Consider the following 21,665-nt stretch of genomic DNA (forward strand, 5'->3'; position numbering starts at 1 on the left):
TAAGTTGGGGAGGAGGCCACACCCCCTCCCTTTCTCATGAGAATCTTTTATTTGCCCCAACTGAAGGGTGGGCACGGGGTGTTAAATAAGAACTGGAATAGGTGGGGACACTGTACAGAGGGGCCCAGGAAGGGGGCTGGTGGGTGGGCAGCAGTTCAGTGCACCTGAGGCTGGGGATGTCCGTGGCAGAGCCCTCCTGGTGGCTCAGGAGGGGGACCCAGCTTCTCTGCTTCCTGTTCCACCGACTGGCTGCCGTATGCACTGTCCTCCTTCACCTCTGCTGGGGGAGTGGACACGGGGAAGGACATAGGGAAGAGTCAAGGCCTCAAGCCTCCCACCCTCCAAGCCCAGATCCAGCTTTGAGGTAGGGCCCCTTTACCTGTGCTAGGCAGCTTTTCTCGGGTCTCAGGACCTCTCAGCAGCCTCACTCCCTCGTCCAGGCCCATGTCAGACAGGGCATCCAGCAGGCCCGCCAAGTCCCCACCAGCCAGCTGAGGAGAAGGACAAGGCAGGAGGCTTGAGTCATGGTTAGGGTGTGGTGTCCGCAGAGAAGCACCAGAGACCTGAGGCTGGGGCATGGAGCACGGGACGGGGACCGACTGACCTTGTAACTGCGTAGGAGACTGCCGCTGGGTGAGGCCGTCTTTCGATATGTGTCCACCAGACTGCGCAGACCCAGCCGTTCTGCCAGCTCTGCCCAGCTGCCCTGGGCTCCTGGCCCGTCTAGCAGATGCTCCAGGTTCTGTAGGACTGTATCCTCGAGTGGCATCTCTGGCTCTGAGGGGGACACACACATACCATGTTAGTTACCCCCCAGAGATGGGCAAAAACACAGCTGAATGCCACCTTTCTCACATGGTAACCTGATAGATAAGGCAGGAAGGGCCACTGGGGGGCAATGGACGGAGGACAGGGATGGAGGAAGGGAGACCTCCTTGAGTGGCCCTGAAGAAGAAGAGACCTCTGTGAGCAGGGGTCTGGGGTCTGGCATCTGGCAATGGGTGGGGAGATCTCACCTGCAGGGCTAGGTGGGGTCAGGGGGGGCGCCATGGTGTCCTGAGCAGCATTTAGCAGCAAGGTCTTCACCTGGGGAGACAGCCTCAGCCTTGACTACCTCCCATCACAGTCCTTAAGCCCAGGTACCAGATACTCAGGACCCATCTATAAGCCCAGCTGCCCCATCCCCTGGTACTTCTAGTCCCAGGCTGGCCTCACCTTGCTGCTGCGAGTGAGGTCAAGAGGTGTGTGGCCCCGAAAGCTGCCTCGGGTGTCCCTCTCAGGGCCCTCAGAATCTGAGTCACTACCAGAGGTGGGGGGCGAAGGCAGTGGGCACAAGGGCTCCTCGTTCTCTGCATGGATGTCGGCACCTGGGTGAGGGGATAGTCATGGAGAAGTACAACAGGAGCCCACATTAAGGATGCAAAGTGGGGGGACTGGGAGGCCCCGCTTTCCTTCCCCCCAGCCCTGTTCATATGCCCCTGAGAGTGAGACTGACCGGCCTTCAGAAGGAGGCGGGTGAGGGTCGGGGATCCCAGTCCAGCTGCCAGGTGTAGGGGCGTGTTTCCCGCAAAGGTACGGGCATTCACATTGGCCCGGAGCTGTGGGGTGCAAAGGAGTGGTTGATCACAGCACCAACTGATTGGCTGTCCCTCCGCCACACCCTCCCCATCCCTAGTCCCTCCACACCCTTGGCTCCATGCCTTCCACAATCCTCAGTCCCACCTTGGTGACCAGATGGGTGACCAACCCCAGCTCCTCCATTTCTGTGGCTAGATGCAGGGCTGTTCGGCCCCCCTGCCGCTCTGCAGCCTCCACTTCAGCTCCGTTGTCCACCAGCAGATCCAGGCACTCGGGGCTTCGGGCACGGACCGCCAGGTGTACAGGGTACAGTCCTAGTGACACAGCATGCTCAGCCTAAAGCTGTGCCCCCAGTGTGACCCCCTGACCATTTGACCTCGATGCCTCATGTCCACTACAGGCACTCACCAGGTACCCTCTCTGGTCCCCACCCTTGCCCGCTGGTCCAGGTGATGAACTCACCTTCAAAGTCTGGCAAGTGCAACAGTTGGGGCATGCTGGGAACTCCACTCCGCAGAAGGGTGCGCAGCACGTCAGGGGCACTGGCACGTGCCCGGAGTGCCAGGTGCACGGCTGAGTCTCCATGCCGATCCAGCAGTGCTGGATCTGCGCCCACCTGCAGCAGGAAGCTCACCACGCTGGTCTGCCCGGTGATCACTGCCAGATGCAGGGGCGTCTGGGGAGGCAGGCAGAGTGAGCCAGGCCTGCTCCTGGCCTAGACCCACCTGACTTCCAACCCCTACCCCCTCACCAATAGATGCCCCTCACCTGGTGCAGGTGGTTGGTGAGATTAACAACGCCGAGGTGCGGGGCGTGGTAGATGACGTGGGCTATTTGCTCAATGACGCTGGTCTGCCCGTGGATGATGGCCAAATGCAGCGGCCTGGGGGTTGGGGAGTAAGACTCTGGCCTAGTGAGCCCAGCAACGCAGCATCCTTCACTCTCAAAACCCCACCACCTCCACAATCTCTCTCCCTCGGCCCCGCCCAGCCCAGACGTCTCCAAGGACATCGCTGCACCTGAACTTAATACTTCCGAGCACCTTTTGCGATAAGTATGTACTATTATTGTGACCCTTTAAAACTGAAGTGTGCAGAGATTAAGTATCTTGGACAGAACTAGAGCATAACGAGGCCAGGCTTGAAACCGGGTCTGTCCAACTCCAGAGCCCTGGCTCTTTTTAAGTCCCTTTCCCGCCCCGCCCCCCCACGACCTTCCACCGCGCCAAGCCCAGGACCCCGCCCGCCCGGCCGCCCGCCCTCCCACCTACGTGTCTCCGTTCTCGTCCTGCGCGGTCAGCAGGTGGCGCTGTCCTGCCAGCAGCGCGCGCGCGTCTGCCGTGACGCCGTAGTCGAGCAAGGCTCGGGCGCTGCGCTGCGCCAGGCCGAACAGGCGCGCGTTGTATTCCCGGGCTGGGGGCGACAGGGGGTGTGGGCATGGGCTAGGTCCCCACCCGCAGCGTCCCGACCGCCCGGATTCCCGAGGCCGTACCTCGATGCAGCAGCTCCGGGGCCTGTTCGCGTTGGAGGGTCCCGGAGGGGGCGCTCAGCTCTGCTGCTTCCTCCCCAGCATCCACGCTAGGCGCCTCGGAGGCCATCTGCGCCCCGCCCCCGCCTCCCGGGTAGCAGCCCATTGGGGCCGCACCGGACTGGTAGGGGCTGTAGGCCAAGGAGGAGGAGAAAAAGCCGAGGCTGCCACCTGTGGACACAGGCAGGACTGTGGGGAGGGGGCACCAGGAGGACTCTTCCAGATTTCTTCCCCCACAACTTTTCTCCCCTTTACCCCTCCCTCATCCATTCCCCTTCCTGCCACCAGCACTCACCTCCTCCTCCAGCTCCTCCATAACCCCCAGCCGAGCCCCCAGAGCCTCCACCCATGTGGGAGCCACCCCCAAAGGGCTGGGAGAAGGTGGGCAAGGCTTTCCTCCGCTTCCGCTGCACCTCCTCCTTGTCTGGGGGGAGAGGCAAATGAGATATTAAAACCCCAACTCACGCCTTGCCTCAAGAGCCCTGTCCCATGTTTGGTAATGGCCTTTCCCCTGAAAGCCCTCAGGCTGGCTCCTAGGGTCACCTCTTACTGGGACCTTCCCTACTCCTGATTTGACTCATGGGTCCCCTGATCTAGTTCTTGGGACCCTCCAGCCAAGCCCCCACCCTCCAGCCCCCGTGGGATCTTCAGCCCAGCTCCACCTTCCACCAGAGGATAATAGGTGAACTGTTTGGAGTCAGAGACATCCCCCCCACGCTTGCGTTTCAGTTGCAGGAACACAGTTACAGGACGCTCAATCTTCATCTTGTGATAGGGAGGTGTCCGGAACACAATGGCATACTAGGGGGAAAGAGAACATAAGGTGTATTAAGGCCTTGGCCTAGTTTCGGCCCAGGCCCAGCCCTGGCCCTAGGGTACCTGTTTGTGAACATCTGTGGGAGAGAAGTCCCCGAAGGCCTGCCATCCATTCTCATCATCCTCGTAGAACCGAACCTCAATGTCATCTACAGGGGAAATTGAAGTTTGGCCACAGCTCCTAGTAGAATCTCCAGGGCCATTTGTCCTGGAGCTGTCCCGGTCCCCAAGCTTGATACCCAACATCCCTAGCTCCCAGCCTAGGCTCCAGCCTCACCTTTCTGCACCTTGTCACAAAGCAGATAAACCTCATCTCCACCCCGCACAGAGCCAGCTGTCTTGTCCATTCGAGAAATCTTCAGGTTTGAGGCTCCAGGAGACTCTATGGAGATGGGATATCAATTACTTGAGAGGATATAATAGCCATGGTCCCAATTATGGAGCCAGGGGCTTTGTATTATCTGAACAACCCCAAGAGGTACAGGAACTGCTAGTATCTTCATCTACTCAAGATGGAAGCCATACTCAGAGAGGGGAAGTGACTTGCTCAAGATCACTCAGCTCATACATGGTGGGGCCAAGTTCAAACCCAGGCCTATCTGACTCCACAGTTCAAGGTTGCCCTCCATGCTCCCTCTGGCACCCAGGCCCCAGGTGATCAGGATACTCACTGCTGTCATGGATGGGTTGAGAGATAACTGGCTTCAGGGGCAGAGAGAAGGAGCCATCACTGGCTCGAAGGAAGGCAGAAAAGCGCAGCCGCACAATGCTCAGATCCATCACCTTCTTTAGTTCCTTGGCCTCCTGCTCCAGCTCCCGACGCTCGGCCTCTGGGCAGCGGGCACACATGTGACCCCTGGAGTCCTCCTCCTTCTCTAGTCCTTCCATGACCACCTCCCATGACTCCCTCCATGTCCTCCATACCCGTAAGGCCCTGGGGCCTGGAGCGAAGCCGCTGTCTCTGAAGTTTTTGTATCATAATCTCCATCATGTTCTTCTTGGTCACATGCAGGACACCCAGGTTGTTAAATCTGGGTAGGGGAGGGGAGGAGTCAGAGGCCTTGCAGGCAGTTCTTTCCTCCTGAGGCACCCTCCCCACTGCCAGGGCTCAGCTCAGCTCTACTTCCTCTAGGAAGCTTTTCTAGTTTTCACTTGGGGCCTTGGGTTCTAGGGCCAACCAGGGTCTCTCCCCTTGGTCAGATGCTAAGCTCACAGAGGTGGGCTGGGGCCTAGAACTGGCAAGCAATGAGGGGGCACGCCAGTGGAGACCAGGGGTAGGGGGCACCTACTGGGCAGTCATATCCTTGGGCCCCACAGACACTGCGCAGACCCCCAGCTCCGAGCATTGCTTGCCCACCAAACTGTGGGCGTGAGCACGAGGCGGGTCACTGTGTGTTACCAGGTCCACCTCTATCTTGGCCGGTCCCTCGTAGTTACAGATCTGTGAGGGGTGAGGGCTGTCAGTAATGCCCATGAATACACTGTCCACTAGCCCACCCTCCAGCACTATCCTGGCTCACCTTGACAGTGGGATACGTCTTCCGACCCTTCTCGCTGGAGGCACCTGGCAGCCCTCCGTGGGAAGGGCCTTCACAGCCATATCGAAATCGGAAGCCTCGCTGAAGGTGCCAGGGCACAGTGACATTGTGACCAGGACAGACACCAGCCCCCCATCCCCCCCAGCCAGCAGTGACCATAATGACTGGATGTGTGTATCCTGAATCACAACCACACCACTGTGATCATCAGCAGCTAACCATCCCAACCCTAAGTGGGTCTGTGTCAGTTACCCTCCCTGTGGCCACCCAGCTGCAACTACCCCACTCGCCCCCAAAGCTGAAGCCATCCCACACTATCCCTTCCACTCGCTCACCTGCTTAGGCTGTTCCACGATCACCAGGTAGGGGCCATCAGCTGGGGACAGAGGGGCCTTGCTGAGCCAGGATCTCTGAGCCCACTCCCAAGGCAGAGGGCACATACTCCTCCCTTCCCCTCCCTCCAAGACAAGGGGAGGTCAGGGGACTTACTAACCTGTCTCTGGGGCTGGTTCCTTGGGTCCCACCATGGACGGGTTGAATTTGAAATCATCATATTCAATGATGCCATCCAGACCCTGGTTTGGAGACAGACTGGGGTGGCAGCTGATTCTGAGCCACCCCCAGAGCCCTCCACCTCTCAGCTCTGTAAGCCTTCAGTAATGACTCCCTCTCCTCCCCAGGCCCATATGAAAGCTCCTACTGTAAGCAGTTTGTAGACAGACTGACTGACAGGCAGGGTGAGATAATCTGAGGACATTACAGGTGTCGGGGAGTAGATGGCACTCCGAAAGATGGGCAGACAAGCAGACAGGCACGGGGGGGCAGACGGCTGGCTTTGGGGCCAGGCGGCGTGACTCACTGGGTCGTAGCAACTGTCCATGTCTCTGGGCTAGGCCCGGCTCTGTCCGGTGGCTTCGGCGGGTCCTGTTCCCCAGAGTTTCAGGCGCCCGCCTTAGGTGGGGAGGAGTGGCGGGGGTAGGGAGAGACAGATCAGGACGGGAGTTGGGGGAAGAGGGGGGCCCAAATTTGGGGGAGGGTCCGATCTCCTCCAGCTACCCGTCCGGGTGTGGCGGGCAAGATCCGGTGGAGGGCGAAATCTGGAGCTGGGCTGGGCCGGGCCGGGGAAGGGGCAGGAAAGTTAGAACAGCTTAGGAAAGTCCCGAAAATACCACGGGGAGGCGGGGCCGGAGGGGGCGTGCCTGGAAATGACGCCACTGGCCACTCCCCCGAGGCGGGAGGGGCGCGAGGTCTTTTCGCTGGCCTGCGGGCGCCCGCAGCACCTCTACAAGCAGAGGAGCGGCGAGACCCAGAGAAGGCCCCGCGGGGTTGGGGGCCACCTCCTCCCTCCAGAGCAGGCGCCAGGGCCTGGAGGGTCTTTCAAGGCCGGGGGAGGCTACTAGTCCGGGGCCAGGCCCGCCTCCCGTCCCCTTCCCCTCCCCCGTCCTGGAGCAACCTCGGGATTTTCTACTCCGAGAGAGGCCACGGCTGATTCACCCCGGGGGGTTTTGGGGGGATATTCCTACTGTAAGGAGGCCTCCTCCCCGAAGGGCTGTAGGCGGGGGCTCTTCCCAGTCGGGGGCCCCGGGGTTCTGCCCCGAGAACCGGTCTCTGGGGCCACGGGGCGGCGGGAGGAAAGGTGTCTCCTCCTTGGGATGGGTTCCTCTATTCCCTCTCCCCGAAACATCTGTACAGCTGTTGATTCCCACACCGCACCTGCTTTGGGGGCCCACGCCCCCCCCAGTCCCATAGCCGTGTGTAATGCATGTATGTGTCTGCATCACAGGTGTACAAGTGTGTTTCGGCCCATGTGCTTGTGTGTGCATGGTGTGAACATGCGTGTACAGGTGAGCGTCCTTTAATCAGTGTGGACACATGTCTGAGCATGTATGTAAGGGCACAGGTGAACATATCTTTGAGTTTCTGCGTGAAGGGTATGGGGTCCAGGCACCTGTGCACGGGTGAGTGTGTTTTGCGTGTGCATGTGTGTGTGAGTCTGAGTGCATGGACGACCCTTTGCACCCGCCGGTATATGTGTAGATGTACGTACGGCCCGCGTCTTTGTACAGGGATATTGATGTGTATCCGCGTGTCTTGTTCGTGTGCGTGCTCTCTGGAGTGTGCAGATGCCGCTCTTAAGCTCTGGGGCTCGGTCAGCTAAGGGCCCTCCTCCTGCCCTTCCCGGCGTCCCGCCACCCAGGGGTCTGAACCCAGCCACTCACTGCGGCGGCGGCTCCGGTTCCGGATTCTCTCCTTGCCCGACCCACCTCGGACGGGTCGCGGCACCTCTCCAACCACCCGGACTCCAGTCGGGAAAGCCCCTTTTCGGCCCCCGGGAGGGGGGAATTCCCGTGACGTTTCCGTGCGTCACTCGCCATGCCCTTTTTTATTGGCTGAAAGTTTAAGTCCCGGACTCGCGCAGCCAATCAGGAGTGGCTCAGGCAGCCCCTCAGAGGAGAAATATTTGCGCAGCGCGGGAAGCAGGAGTGAGAATGACTCTCAGGCGCTGGCTCTGGCCTGGGGACCAGTCCGCTGCGGGATCCGCTGACCGAGTGCCATTCCCCAGTCGAAGGACCCGGCTCCAGTCTCCTCACCCACCCAGGCATGTCCCAGCCGGCTGGCAGCCCCCGCTGCTGCTGGGCTTTATGGTGCGCCTAATACTTGGCCACTTCTGAAGCCGGGGAACCCCAAGGGGAAGCTGGTTTGCCTCAGCCCTCTGGCCCCCCGCCCGGAGCGGGGCCCCGCTGCCGGGAAGACTTAGGGGAAGAGGGAGGAAGTTGATCTTGCAGTCGGTTCCAGAGTGCCATCTGGTGGCCTCTCTGGAGCCGCGAGGAGACTCCGTAATCTTCTCTTAATCAGTCTTCCCTGGAAGCGACAATCTGTACCTAAAACTTGTTCTATAAATGGCAGGTTAACAGCTGGCCAGACTTTCAGACCTGAACTCAGGTCTGCGCCGCGTAAGAGAAATGAGTTGTTTATTTGGGGGACTCAGGCCTTGTTCATCGATCACGGAGATTTGGAATATTAGAATGGAAAAGGCATCCAAAATTAATAGTTAATACTTCCTCCGATGTAGGAAATTGCCTTTTATACAGTTTCCAATGTCCGCTTCGACCCTTCTAGTGGCAGCAAGGTCAGTACAGAATTTCACAAGGTGCTGAACTCCGAGGCTGGACATTTCTGGTTGGTAGAATTTTTTTTTTAGGAGGTGCCATGAGTAATCTCCATTCTTGCAGGCGTCCTCCCTTCGGCTCACCGAGGTAGAACACAGGCTGTTGTTTCAGATCTTTCCTGCAACTTGCCCCTGACCTTAATAATGGAATTACAGGCCTGCAGTAGCTCTGCATAAAGGGAGACTATTATGGCCCTTGATTTGGGCTATTTCCTGTCACTTCCCCCTCTTCATGTTGCCTGCAAATGGAATGTGCCAGATACTGTGTTAAGATACTTTAGTATAAATTCTTATTCTTCCTCCCAGCAGCCTAGGAGGTAAATATTACCTTTACTGATAAAGAAATTAAGGCTCAGAGAGGTGAATTAACACAACCAAATACACAGCTAGAAAGGGACAGAGTGAGAATCAAACCCAGTCTCTTAACTCTAGGACAAAGCTCTTTCCCCTAAATTTGTATAAAACAAAGCAGGCCTTTCCACTGCACTGTGGGCCTCCAAATAATTTGTCAAAATCCAGGGATATTGTCTACTACCTTCCCCTGGTAAATCAGACCCAAAACCGTTAAATTAAAATGGAATGAGGTTAGATTGGTGTACTACAACTTAGTGAACCTGTGCTAGTTACCATTGATTACAACTGTCCTTTCAAAGTGCTCATAAACCAACAGCTGAAATTGGCATGAACACTTCTAGTCTCCAAAATGTCTCTAAAAGCAACCCTAGGGCTTGAGCTATTCTTTTTTATTTTATTTTATTTTATTTTATTTATTTATTTATTGGCTGCGTTGGGTCTTCCGTTGCTGCACGCGGGCTTTCTCTAGTTGCAGCGAGCGGGGGCTACTCTTCATTGCGGTGCGAGGGCTTCTCATTGCGGTGGCTTCTCTTGTTGCGGAGCACAGGCTCTAGGCACGCAAGGTTCAGTAGTTGTGGCACATGGGCTTCAGTAGTTGTGGCTCACAGGTTCAAGAGCGCAGGCACAGTAGTTGTGGTACGCAGGCTTAGTTGCTCCAGAGCATGTGGGATCTTCCCGGACCAGGGCTCGAACCCATGTCCCCTGCATTGGCAGGACGATTCTTAACGACTGCACCACCAGGGAAGCCCAAGGGGTTGAGCTATTCTAATTATGAGATTCTGAGCTGTAATTTCTTTCTATTTATTTGTTTATTTTTGGCTGCATTGGGTCTTCGTTGCTGCACGCAGGCTTTCTCTAGTTGCAGCAAGCGGGGGCTACTCTTCGTTGCAGTGCACAGGCTTCTCATTGCAGTGGCTTCTCTTGTGGAGCACGGGCTCTAGGTGCACAGGCTTCAGTAGTTGTGGCGCATGTGCTTAGTTGCTCTGCGGCATGTGGGATCTTCCCGGACCAGGGCTTGAACCCATGTCCCCTGCACTGGCAGGTGGATTCTTAACCACTGCACCACCAGGGAAGCTGTAGTTTATCTGAAGATTTAAAAAAAGAAAAACCTTTATCATAGAAAGTTTCAAACATATATAGTGGAGAAAATAGTATAATGAATCCCCATGTACTCATCAGTCAGCTCCAACAATTCCCAGTGTTGTCCTGGAGATTTTAACTGACTCAAAGTTTATTGTTAGTTGCTATAGCCTCATCTGTCTCTACTTAAGAAACCACTTCATTGTTTGTTTCACTAATTTCCAACCTAATGATTATCTCTGTTTCTGTACCCAGGCCTAGCACTACTGCTGGCCCAGAAGAGAGGCACCATAAATTCGCTCCATTCACTCACCAATAAATAGGGAGGGCCTATTCTAGAAATCAGTGTCCCTATTTGAAGACAAAAATCAAATGGTTGTATAATATGTCAGTTGGTGATAAGTGCTACAGAGAAAAATAAAGTAGTAAGAGTATAGAGAGTGACAAATGTTTTCTGTGTAGCAGTCAGGGAAGTCTTCTCTGATGAGGTAACATTTGAACAGTGACTTGAAAAAAGTGAGGGGGTGAGTTATGTGGATATCTGAGGGAAGAGCATTCCAGGTGGAGGCACCAGTAGTGTAAAGGTCTGATACAAATGCGTTTGGTATATTTGAGGACCAGCAAGGTTAGTTAGGTAGGTGAGAAAAAGTAAGAACTTTGGATTTTATGCTGAATGAGATGGAGATCCATTTGAGGGTTTTGGGCAGTGGAGTGAAAATGATATGACATGTATTAAAAGTATCCATTTGGCTGCTGTGTGGAGAGTAAAGGGTAGAGAGTATGGGACTAGAATGAAGGAGGGAGACCAGTAGTCCAATAGATGGTGGCTTAGACTTGAGTGGTAGTGGGTGAGGGTGGGAGAAGTAGTCACATTCCAGATAGATTTGAAAGACAGAAGCAACAAGACTTGCTGAGGGATTGGGTGTGGGATGTGGGTGGTGGGGTGTGGGCATTGGTATAAGAACCTAGAAGAGATGAGGGGTAGTTGTACATAAAGTCAGAGTGATGGATGGTATTTAAAGTTTCGACAGTGGACATCACCCCACGATTGAATGTGGAGAAAAGAAGTTGACAAGCACTGAGCCCTGGGGCATTCTTTTTGGGTTTTTTTGGCAGCGTTGGGTCTTCGCTGCTGCGCGCGGGCTTTCTCTACTCTTCGTGGCGGTGCACTGGCTTATCATTGCGGTGGCTTCTCTTCTTAAGGAGCACGGGCTCTAGATGCATGCATGGGCTTCAGTAGTTGTGGCTCATGGGCTCAATAGTTGTAGCATGCAGGCTCTGTAGTTGTGGCTCACGGGCTCAGTAGTTGTGGCTCGCGAGCTTAGTTGCTCTGCAGCATGTGGGATCTTCCAGGACCAGGGCTCGGACCTGTGTCCCCTGCATTGGCAGGCGGATTCTTAACCACTGTGCCCCACCACTACTTTTGAGCTGAGGAAGTGTCATAGGAAAGACCATGGGGTTTAGAGTGAGACAGACCTGGGTTTGAATCCCAGCTTCCTAACTTCCCAGGAATTTGGCCTCTCTGAACCTGTTGCCTCATCTGTAAGAGGAGTAAATACCTCTACAAGGTTGGGTAAGCAGTGCACTTAATATTGACATATATTGGTGTTCCAACAATGTCACTTCTCCACGTTAGGGTCTTAAAAGTCTCTAGCTTTCCTCTGGACTTTTTGAAACCTGCTATCCTAGAGTTCTTATAGGAGACATCATTAAGACCAGCATTTCCCTTCAGATTATTCTATTACTTTCCCACAAGTTTTGTCACTTCCACATCATCAGCCATTCTTTGTTGGTCAGAATTAAGGCCTGAATATTAGTTCTTCTTGTAGTTTCCCTTGCCTGACAGAGACAACACTGTCAACAACACAAGTCACGTATGTCAGTTGATCTTTCTATAACAGAATGAGGCTTCCGACAAATGTTTTTCTTTGCTTGCCAGCGAGGAAGGGTTCAGTTTGCAATTACTCCAGCTTCTTTCCCAATATTTGTAGACTGAGGGATACAGACTTTTCATATTCCTTTGTTCATAGGATGGCCTTCAGGTTTCTATACAGTAGTCAATGTTGTTTCCCCCATAGGGAAACAGAAGCTTCTGAAGGCAGAGCTGTGGGGCTCAGAAGGGAGAACAGAGATGTTATAGCTGAAGCCAACGGCCCTAGTGTTAACCTGACTGTAGTTCCGGGCTTTTCTGCACTCATACAGAAATGTGCAAAGGAGGAGTGCAGTCTTACTCCTAATTTTCCCAGGGGCAAGGCTTCTAGTTAGTGTGGAAAGCAGGCATGGTCTGGACTACTTGCAGAAGGAAGGGAAGAGGGAGAAACTAGTGTAAGAGCTGCAGGACTCATGTCAGTATTGTTCCACATCAGGCTGTTTCCATTTCCAAAGCACCCGAGGGAGGCACTTACAGACATCCAGACCCAGCAACATCCACGTGGTTGTGCTGAGCAAAGGAAAGCCCAAGGTGCTGAACGATTACATAGACATCTGGGACCAATGAAGAGGTGAGTGCCCCTAATTCTCCGTGAGGGAGGCCAGCTGGTAGTACAGCAGGTACCACTCTCTGCCCTCCCTTCCCCCGGGGGAAGAGACCATGGTGAAGGAGGATGCCAAGATGATGGAGATGCTTCACTTGGGAAAGCTTAATAGTATTCTGCATCACACCCACAGTACCTCACCCCTGTAGGGGCCACACTGCCTGCCCCATACACACTCCCACTTATTTTACCCTGACGCAAAGGGAAAGAAGGGGAGGGATTCTCCAATCATGCTGCAGTGACTGGGGTAGATGGAGGCTGTGGGATGGGAAGAAATTTTCCCTCCTCAGTTCTGGGCCAAAATGAATGCCCTGTGTCCAGAAACACATGATCACAGCTATGGGCAAGATAGCCTCCCACCCCCTAAGCCCCATGGGCTCCTCTCTGCTCCTGGGACCATGAGGCACATCTGAGGGAAGACTTCTGAATAACTACAGCTCAGCTCTGGTTCACCTTCCCTTTGACCCCAGCCTAGGCTGTCACGCTTATCTCCAATGGAGCAGTTAGGGAAGAGGACAACTGCCAACCCCCTAGCGCATTCCTGGTGCTAAGGGGGCACTGCTGTGATGGTGGTGGTGGGGCAGCAGCAGTGAAGGAATCCTGACTGCGTCCTGGCGTCTGGCTGGCTGGTGACCAGGGGCCACGTGGGCCAGACTGTTGGTAGGCTCAGTCTCATTTCTGTTCATGTGATGGCCTGGGTATCCCGAAACATGGTACCCACAAACTCAAGAAGGAAACCAGAGGGAAAGGCAATGATGTTGGTACTAAGACATTTATTACATCATAAAAAATCCATTGTTGTCCTGTTTTTCCATATGTACATGCTCCTGTGGGCAGTCCCTCTGTCCAGCCCCACCTGTCCACCCTCCATGGCGCCAATCAACTCTCCAAACTGACCAACTAATTAATAAAAGAGGAAGAACTAGAGGAGGTGGCCCAGGGCTGATGGGAGTGGGGTTCGGAGAGGGAAACAAAGTGCAGAGTGATTGGCTTGGCTCTCGATGCCTGACCACGGGCAGGAGGAGCACAAGGGCGGGCACTGCAGGGTTGGTACAGTGATGCCTCCCCGAGCTGCCAGGCTGCAGGTGATACCTGAGTGTGCTCTCAGGTTGGACTCCCAGGAATGGAGAGCAGAGGAGGAAGGTCCCACAGACTGACTGTGGGTCCCAGGAGGGGCTATAAAAGTTCTTTTTCAGGTCCCCATCCAAGTAGCAGTGATAGCAGCTTGGGCTGGGACTGAAGAATTTGTGGCCCCTGGGACAGCTGAGAGGTGGGCCAGGGACAGCCTGGTAGGAAGTACTGGTCCTGATCGCTGAGGGCCCTGCCTTAGTTGACCTCAGAGGTGGGCAGGGGGTCTGTGGGGCGGGGTGTGGCCAGGAGGGGCACAGGTGAGGTGGCCTCGATGAGAGCGGGGTTGAGTATGATAGGCAGAGTCATGGGGGGCACGCCCACCTGCAGTGGGGAGGCCAAGGGCTGCAGGATCAGTGGGGGCTGAGCCAGGGGTGGAGGCCCATCCGGGGTAGGGCTCAGTCTGCTGGGGCTGGATGCCACTGGTGATCCAGAGGAGCTGCTGTTGGCAGGTCGGGGGCCCTCGGGCTTCTCAAAGTCTAGAGGGAAAGCAAGGTGGCTGCAGTCAGACTCACTCACATTCTGCAGCTAGTTTACCAAACTTCTGCTTCTCCCACTCCTGTAAGCAAGATGACCCCTCCCAGTCTACACAGTTGAGAGTCTCTGCTCAAAACTTATTCCAGTGTCCAGCTACCTTATATCTACCCTTTATCTTCTTTGCTGTACCTCCAGTAGGTTAATTTTGGTCTGGTCTTTATTAGAATTCCTGAAGGGCAACCTCTGCATATTCATTCCAAGTCCCTGATCCAGCCTCCTTCTCTGAAGCCTGAAAATCCCAGGCAGCTAGCTCATCATAGCTGACCTGGCCCTGCCATTTCCCATAAGAAGAGAGCAGGTGAACAGGATCTTCTGGTTCTTTCCTTCCCCTGCCTCACAGCCCATGCCCAGCAGCAATCTCAAAGTACCCCGGACCTCCTTGACTTCCTGTTTGACATCCAGCAAACTCGCTCAGAGGGACTCACCACAGGTCCCCAGCTCAGAGGGCATCTCTGGGGGAGGTGGATGGCCAGGTGTCCTGGTGTCACCAGCAGCAGGAGTCAGGTGGGCTGAGGCCAGAGGTTTTGGGGCATGAGGCTCCATGGGCACAGGGTCTGGGGAGGGTAGAGAATCCAGATGGCGGCTCTCGGTGCTTTATTTCAAGTAGAGTCCTGGCTACCCACTAGACTTAACCCCCACCCCAGGCACAGAGAACTAATTATTAGCTCCAGACTCTCTTTGATGAAGTTGGTTGGAGCCCCCTACCCTGGATGACAGTCTGCTTGAAGAGCTCATCTCGTAGGTGGGGCAGGAAACAGTCAATGCGCTCCCAGGTGATCTCCCAGAGGGCTGAGGGGCTGCCTCCTCGGGCATCCGCACTGTGGAAAATCTCTGCTGTGTCCATCACCAGGAGCATGTTCTTCAGAGACTCAGGGATGGCCTCTGACTGCAGGTGGCAGTGGGGCCATGAGAATGGGAAAGAGGGCATGGGGGGATATGGTAAGGAGAAGGCAGCCACCAAGGGGGAAACAGCAAGTCTTCCCAGAAGATGGGAGAGGAAGTAGGCAGCTGGAGTTGGGCTGAGGCAGAACGTACCAGTAAGTCACTGGAGCCTGCATGCATGTACTTGTCCATGAAATCCAGGATGGTCAGCCAGAGGGCCGCAAAGGTAGAGAGCGACAGCAGTGGAGACAGGTGCTGCAGGAAGACCTATGGTCCCCCAGCCCCTCTCAGCCAAGAGTAGGGTAGGAGCCTTCTGCACCCCTCTCCAAGGGTGGGAGGCAAGCCTGCCCTATCTTGTGTGGGAATCCTGGATCAGAGACTCCTCTGAATTCCAAAATCCTCCCAGGTCCCTGGGTCCTGCTGAGTCTCCATAGCTGGGAGTCCTAAGCACTTACATTACATCTCTAGGTCCTCCCAGCAGCCTTGGCTTCCCTGCTTGTGAAGAGGCAGGTGTGGGGAGAGTGGGTGGGTGTAGGGTGGTGAGCAGTACCTTAGAGAGCAGGGTGGAAGCCCTCATCCGGGTCTCCTCCATCCCGCCCACATCTGCAGGGCTGATGTTTTCCAAGAGCTTGGTCAGTAGAGGAAACAGCACCTGGTGGGTAAGAAGCCAACATCTCCCTAGCAGGGTCAGGTGGAAGCCTTGTCCACTTGACCCTGGGCTGCGGTGGATGGGTACAGAGCAGGAGGGAAGGTCTGATACAGGCTGAGGATTGACATCAGGGGCTCTTCAAGCTGCTTGGCTCTCCTTGTCTTTAGGATTTGCACTTTACCTTAAGACCAGGGGGAAGTCCTACCTTGTTAAAACAGGACTCCCATTCTAGGGCATCTAACTTTTGCAGATCATGTACCAGTAGTGCTCGCTGCAGATAGGTCAGTGCCTGCATCCGCACCTGGCGCCGGGCATCACAGCACAGGCAGGCAATGCCTGAGAATGAGAACAGGCTCAGGATCCTTTGGGCATCCTGATCCTGGTACTTCCCAAGCGCCAGCTCCACCTCTGCCCCTGCCCTGCCTGCTCCCCTGAGGTTTACCCTGAAGTAAAGGGCACCAACAGTGGGCCCAGAGGGTGCGTGAATCTGCTTCGATCTTCCGGCCTCCTGCGTCCAGGTGGCGCTGCTCCTCCGCCCATGAGCTGTAGATAGAGGCTGCCCTTGTGTGTAGGGTGTGCATCAGGTCTAGCAACTGGGGTCACAGGAGGGGCACGACATGAGTGGGGTTAGGTCTGGTGGATCCCCTCCTCACCAGCCCACTCCCACTGTCCCTGACTGAGTCCTCAAGGGAGTCCCTAGTACCGATCACACCATACTCCACCCCTCTCACCACTCCCTTCTCCTCAACTTTATGAGCTGGTTGTCCTAGTCCTGACCAGTGTTTCCCAAAGATGGGTATTACTCCTAGTAGCGGGGATTTGAGGAGGTGTGTGGACTAAGTATTTAATAACACAATTACACAGTGAGAAAGGTACTTTTTCACTCCTTTTTCACACTTTCTGATTACAGATAAAGCCTCATCTTGTTAATCTCATTTTAAAAACAGCAAACCTCAGGCTCAGAGGCTTTGATAGGCAACAGTGTCTGGCCAGATTTAATAGTTTTTTGTTTTTGTAATTTTTCTAAGGTTATTCTATTTAAAGCAATTAATTCTCCATTTATTTAGTGATGTAAAGTCTGCTCATAAAATAAATTTTATATGTCCTGAATAGACAACAGAATAACTCTGGAAGGATAAACAAGAAACTGATGGCAGTGGTTGCCTCTGGTAAGGGGAACTTAGCAGCTGGGGACAGGAAATGAATGGGACTTTTATCTGCTTACCCTTTTGTACCTTCTGAACTCTGTGCATTTGAATTACTTATTTCAAAAACAAACTATAATTTAAAAATGAAGCAAACAAAGACTTACAGGCGGTCCTGGACAGGGGGGCACTGTGGGGACACTGGCTGAGGCCCTGGCTGGAAAACAGGCCCTTCCTTTCCGCCCTGGCTGTCCCTGGCCCCACCAAGACTCCCAATGTCAGGTACCGGGAGAGGAGAGGAAGTAAAGGGTGCCATACTTACGTCCTGACTGACCTGTAAAGACACCGTATGGTAGCTGGCAGGCACACCTTCGTCCTCATCGTCATCACTATGCCCACCCCGCGTGGCATGTTGGCTGGAGGTTCGAGGCCGCCGAAGCATTGAGCCTTCCTTGGATTTCTTCTTGAAGCGGTTCCCTTTGCTGTCATACTTGTGACTCTTGCCACGTTTCTCCTGGGACTTGCACCCTGAGCAGGGCCAGACGCAGGTCACATTTCCATATCCATGGGTACAGACGGCCTGCTCCTCCCTTTCCCCCGTAATTCACATGGTTACTCCCCAACTGCCCCTTCATCAGGTGACCCACCGCCATTCAGACTGGCCTCCACAAAGATGCGGAGAGTCTTGACACAGAGCTCAAAGTTGTCAGGTGTGATGTGGGCAGCGTCACGCACGATGAAGGACAGGGACTCCACACACTTGAGCAGGGACTTGGTGTCATGTGGCCCGAGGTCCAGCCCCACTGTTAGGCTGTACTGATTGACCAGGGGTGAAGGACCTGGCCAGCTGGTCTCAGGCCCTGGCTTGGAGTTATCGATGTCATCCTTCCCCACCTGTAAAGTATAGAGGAGCTGAGAATCCAGGCTTGACCCTGATCTTCCCCTAGCTGCCCTCTCAGAAGGCCAGGAATCTTTCCCACAGGCCAAGAGGGGAAGACTCACCCGCTGCCCGTATGCTCACTCACCACTAACCAACCGCTGTTGACCACATCAGCATCTGTGGCTGATCGGTGAATCTTGCCAGGCCTGCCATGGTCAGTGTAGACCTCCGAGTCAGAAGTGTACCCTCGGTCCAGGCTCACATCATTTTGATGGAAGGATGGGAGTTCACTATCTGATTGGGCCCCTGAGCCAGCAGGGAGAGGCGCAGAGTCAGGATGGGGATGGGGAAGTTGGGATGAGGCATAGTTTCAGCTCTCAGAAGAAAGGTGCTGAAGCCTGGCCTCTCTTTTCTCTTGGTCTGGATTAGTTTCAGCCCTGTCACTAGAGGGCTGAAGGATGGCCTGGAGAGCTTCTCTGTTGACCAAATGGGGCAGCAGGCTAATTTGGGCTCCTGACAGCATCTAGTAGCAGCTGTTGGGGAGGGAGGTGGCAGTGAGGACAGAGTTTCTGAGAAAACAGTCCTCAGGACAGTAGGAAGCCTGGCTTCATAGCCTTCTCCATTGCCTACTTGCCTTTATGCTGTTTAATCTGTGGGTAATGGGGAGAGGCCCGTTAGGCACAGGAAGCTCTGGAAGCAGATAGCAGAAGCCAGGGGTATTTAATCTGCTGAACACAACAACCTGCGTTTTGTTTTCCTGTCTCAACCACTGGGGCCATAATTGTTTATCTGCCAGTGTGGGTGTCTCTGGGAAAGGGCTTACCAGCATCAGGTGCATCGGCCCTGGCTGTGGCCTGCAGGGCAGCTGGAGGCTTTACACCTGAGCCAATGCACTCCAGCAGCGTGAAGAGGGTGGCCCAGTCATCACTTGAGTGGATGTTGGCTGCGTTAGTCTTAAGGAGTTCATGGAGCCCATAGGCTACCTGGTGACTGACTCGGGACAACACGCTGGGCTTCATTAGTAGCAAAATGCGCAGGGAGAGCAGTACCTGGGGCAGGAGATGGGAGCAGGAAGTGGAAAGTGGGCACACGCGTCTTGTCTAGCCTCCTTCCCCACCAGCCTCCCTAGGCTAGTGAGAACAGTTTTGGCTAAGACCCAACTTAGGGTACTCTGTGGACAGATGGCCAGGGGCTAGGAATGGGGGCAAGAAAGAGGCAGGTGTGGTTATAAAAGGGCAATACGAGGGATCCTGTGGTGTTGGAACTATTCAGCATCTTGGCTAGTGGTAGATACACAAACCTACGCAAGTGCTTAAATTGTGTAGAACTTAATACACGTATGAACAAGTAAAACTGAGGAAATCTATGTAAGATTAGTGAATTGTATCAATGTCAGTATCTTGGTTATGATACTACACTATAGTTTTGCACAATGCTACCATTGGGGTAAAGTGGGTAAAGTGTACAGACAGCCCCCAACTTATGATAATTTAACTTAGATTTTTTTGACTTCACAATGGTATAAAAGTGAAACACATTCAGTAGAAACCATACTTAGAGTTTTGATTTTTTCCAGGGCTACTGATATGCAGCACAATACTCTTTTGTGTTGCTGGGCAGTGGCAGGGAGCCACAGCTCTCAGTCAGCCATGCCATTATGAGGGTAAACAACTGATGCACTTAGAACCATTCCGTACCCAGACAACCATTCTGTTTGCCACTTTCAGTACAGTATTCAATAAATTACCTGAGATATCCAATACTTTATTATAAAATAGACTGCATATGAATCTATAATTATCTCTATTTTCAAAGTTTAATTTTTTAAAAACTGAAAAAAAGACCAGCAACATTATGCAAAACTACAGCATAATATCATAACCAGGATACTGACATTGATACAATTCACTAATCTTATTCAGATTTCCCCAGTTTTACTTGTACTCATACGTGGATTAAGTTCTACACAATTGAAGCACTTGTGTAGGTTTGTGTATCCACCACTAGCCAAGATGTTGAATAGTTCCAACACCACAGGATCCCTTGTGTTGCCCTTTTATAACCACACCTGCCTTTCTTGCCCCCATCCCTAGCCCCCGGCCATTTGTCCACAACTTCTAAAACCTCATCAATTCAAAAACGTCATATAAATGGAATGATATAGTATATAACCGTTTGGGATTGGCTTTTTTCACTTAGCGTAATTCCTTGGACAGTCATGCAAGTTGCTGCATGTATCAATAGTTTGTTGTTTTTAATTGCTGAATAGTATTCCATGGTATGTATGTACTACACTTTACGCTGAAAACCATCTGGGCTGATTCTAGTTTTTGTCTACTACAAATAAAGATCCTGTGAACATTCATGTATAGGTTTTTTATAAAAGTAAACTTTCATTTCTCTGGGATAAGTGCCCAAGAGTGCAACTGCTGGATTGTGTTGTAACTGCATGTTTAGTTTTATAAGAAACTGCTCTATCATTTTATATTCCTACCAGAAATTTATGAGTGACTGACCCACATCCTTGTCTGCATTTGGTATTATCACTGTTTTTCACTTTAGCCATTCTGACAGGTGTGTAGTGGTATCTCACTGTGGTTTTAATTTGCATTTCCCTGTTGGATAATGATGATGAACACCACTTAAGCTTCTTCATGTGCTTATCTGCCATCTGTATATCTTCTTCATATCTTTCGCCCATTTTCTAATTGGTCTGTTTTTTTTTTTACTGTTACGTTTTGAGTTCTTTTATATTTTAGGTATTAGTCTTTTTTCAGATATTTGATTTGCAAACATACACTCCTTGTCTTTACCTCCTTTTCACACTGGGCTCTCATAGAGTAGAATTTTTAATATTGATGAAATCTACCAGTTTTTCCTTTTATGGATTGTATTTTTGGTGTCAAGTCTAAGAACTTTTTGCCTAGCTCCCAAAGATATCCTCCTATTTTTCTTTCTAGGGTTTCATAGTTTTACATTTTACATTTAATTCTATGATTCATTTTGAGTTAATTTTTCTATAAGGTATGAGGCTTAGGTCAAGGTTCATTTGTCCCCTGCCCCCTCAACCATGGATTTCAATTGTTCCAGCAATTAAAAGGATTATCCTTCCTCCACTGAATTGTTTTTGCACCTTTGTCAAAAAATTAGTTAGGCATCTTTGTGTGCGTCTATTTCTGGTTTCTCCTTTTACATCGATGCATGTGTCTGTCCCTCCAAAAATACCACAGTGTTGATTACTATAGCTATATAGTAAGCCTTAATATCAGATGGAGTGATTCCTCCCACGTTTTTTCTCAAAATGTTCAGCTATTCTAGGGCCTGTGCTTTTCCATCTTAGAATAAGCTTGTCTGTGTCTACAAAAAAACCTTGCTGGGATTTTCATAGGAGTTGCATTAAACTTACAGATCAATTAAGGGAGGAATGACCTCTTCACTACGCTGAGTCTTCCAATCCACGCATATGGTATGCCTCTTCATTTATTTGGGTCTTCTTTAATATCTTTCATTAGCATTTGTAAGTTTCAGCATACAGATCCTATACATGTTTTGTTAGGTGTATAGCTAAGTATTTGATTTCATTTGCAGCACTTGTAAATGGTTTCATTTTCTATATGTTCATTGTTAGTATAAAGAAATGTGATTAATTTTTCTGTATTGATCTTATATCCTGTGACCTTCCTGAACTCACTTCTATACTGTTTGTCTTTTATAAATTGGGTGAAGAGCTCTCAGGAGGGTCCTAAGCATGAGAGCCGGGAAATCAGGTATGGGGCTGGGACTGCCACAAGGCAGCAGCCGTCCAGCCCTACTGAGCAGAGGTGCTGAGTACTAGCTTCATACCTGAG

General features: G+C 52.6%; 2 protein-coding genes and 1 long non-coding RNA gene across 25 annotated transcripts in view; 1 reads left to right on the forward strand and 2 right to left on the reverse strand.

The window, feature by feature from the left end:
• NFKB2 (nuclear factor kappa B subunit 2) lies at positions 1–8,220 on the reverse strand. 7 transcript variants are annotated; one of them, XM_067709561.1, is made up of 23 exons: positions 7,679–7,810; positions 6,319–6,410; positions 5,953–6,034; positions 5,795–5,835; positions 5,442–5,540; positions 5,211–5,362; positions 4,846–4,952; positions 4,593–4,751; positions 4,199–4,303; positions 3,985–4,070; positions 3,768–3,906; positions 3,401–3,529; positions 3,070–3,276; positions 2,849–2,990; positions 2,347–2,461; positions 2,041–2,254; positions 1,723–1,892; positions 1,496–1,598; positions 1,216–1,367; positions 1,017–1,086; positions 605–777; positions 380–491; positions 1–280 (listed from the first exon to the last, which is right to left on the reverse strand). In XM_067709561.1, the coding sequence occupies exons 2-23, from the start codon at positions 6,337–6,339 to the stop codon at positions 156–158; spliced, it is 2,703 nt and encodes a 900-aa protein (XP_067565662.1). In that variant the 5' UTR covers positions 6,340–6,410; positions 7,679–7,810; the 3' UTR covers positions 1–155. The 7 variants fall into 7 exon arrangements, 6 of the variants coding, with proteins under 6 accessions (XP_067565662.1, XP_067565661.1, XP_067565659.1 ...); XM_067709560.1 differs by having other exon boundaries at positions 6,319–6,567; positions 7,679–7,779; XM_067709558.1 differs by lacking the exon at positions 6,319–6,410 and having other exon boundaries at positions 7,679–8,205.
• LOC137208837 (uncharacterized) overlaps positions 7,924–21,665 on the forward strand; it is a 20,493-nt gene continuing 6,751 nt past the window's right edge. Inside the window, exons 1-2 of the long non-coding RNA XR_010935782.1 lie at positions 7,924–8,058; positions 12,429–12,563. This is a non-coding gene — a long non-coding RNA (uncharacterized lncRNA). The remainder of the gene's footprint in view (positions 8,059–12,428; positions 12,564–21,665) is intronic.
• Positions 13,353–21,665, reverse strand: part of GBF1 (golgi brefeldin A resistant guanine nucleotide exchange factor 1) — a 125,370-nt gene continuing 117,057 nt past the window's right edge. For 12 of the 17 annotated variants that reach the window (XM_067709540.1, XM_067709551.1, XM_067709543.1 and 9 more), the window contains 11 exons: positions 18,641–18,866; positions 17,963–18,123; positions 17,585–17,831; positions 17,260–17,465; positions 16,235–16,385; positions 15,998–16,128; positions 15,694–15,795; positions 15,297–15,410; positions 14,967–15,147; positions 14,687–14,815; positions 13,353–14,203 (listed from right to left, as the gene is read on the reverse strand). In XM_067709540.1, coding sequence (XP_067565641.1) covers positions 13,923–14,203; positions 14,687–14,815; positions 14,967–15,147; positions 15,297–15,410; positions 15,694–15,795; positions 15,998–16,128; positions 16,235–16,385; positions 17,260–17,465; positions 17,585–17,831; positions 17,963–18,123; positions 18,641–18,866 — 1,929 coding nt within the window. In that variant the 3' untranslated portion in view covers positions 13,353–13,922. The remainder of the gene's footprint in view (positions 14,204–14,686; positions 14,816–14,966; positions 15,148–15,296; positions 15,411–15,693; positions 15,796–15,997; positions 16,129–16,234; positions 16,386–17,259; positions 17,466–17,584; positions 17,832–17,962; positions 18,124–18,640; positions 18,867–21,665) is intronic. The other 5 variants (XM_067709553.1, XM_067709550.1, XM_067709549.1 and 2 more) reach the window with 1 other exon arrangement.

This window comes from Pseudorca crassidens, chromosome 16, assembly GCF_039906515.1.
Source record: "Pseudorca crassidens isolate mPseCra1 chromosome 16, mPseCra1.hap1, whole genome shotgun sequence".
Classification (NCBI taxonomy): domain Eukaryota; kingdom Metazoa; phylum Chordata; class Mammalia; order Artiodactyla; family Delphinidae; genus Pseudorca; species Pseudorca crassidens.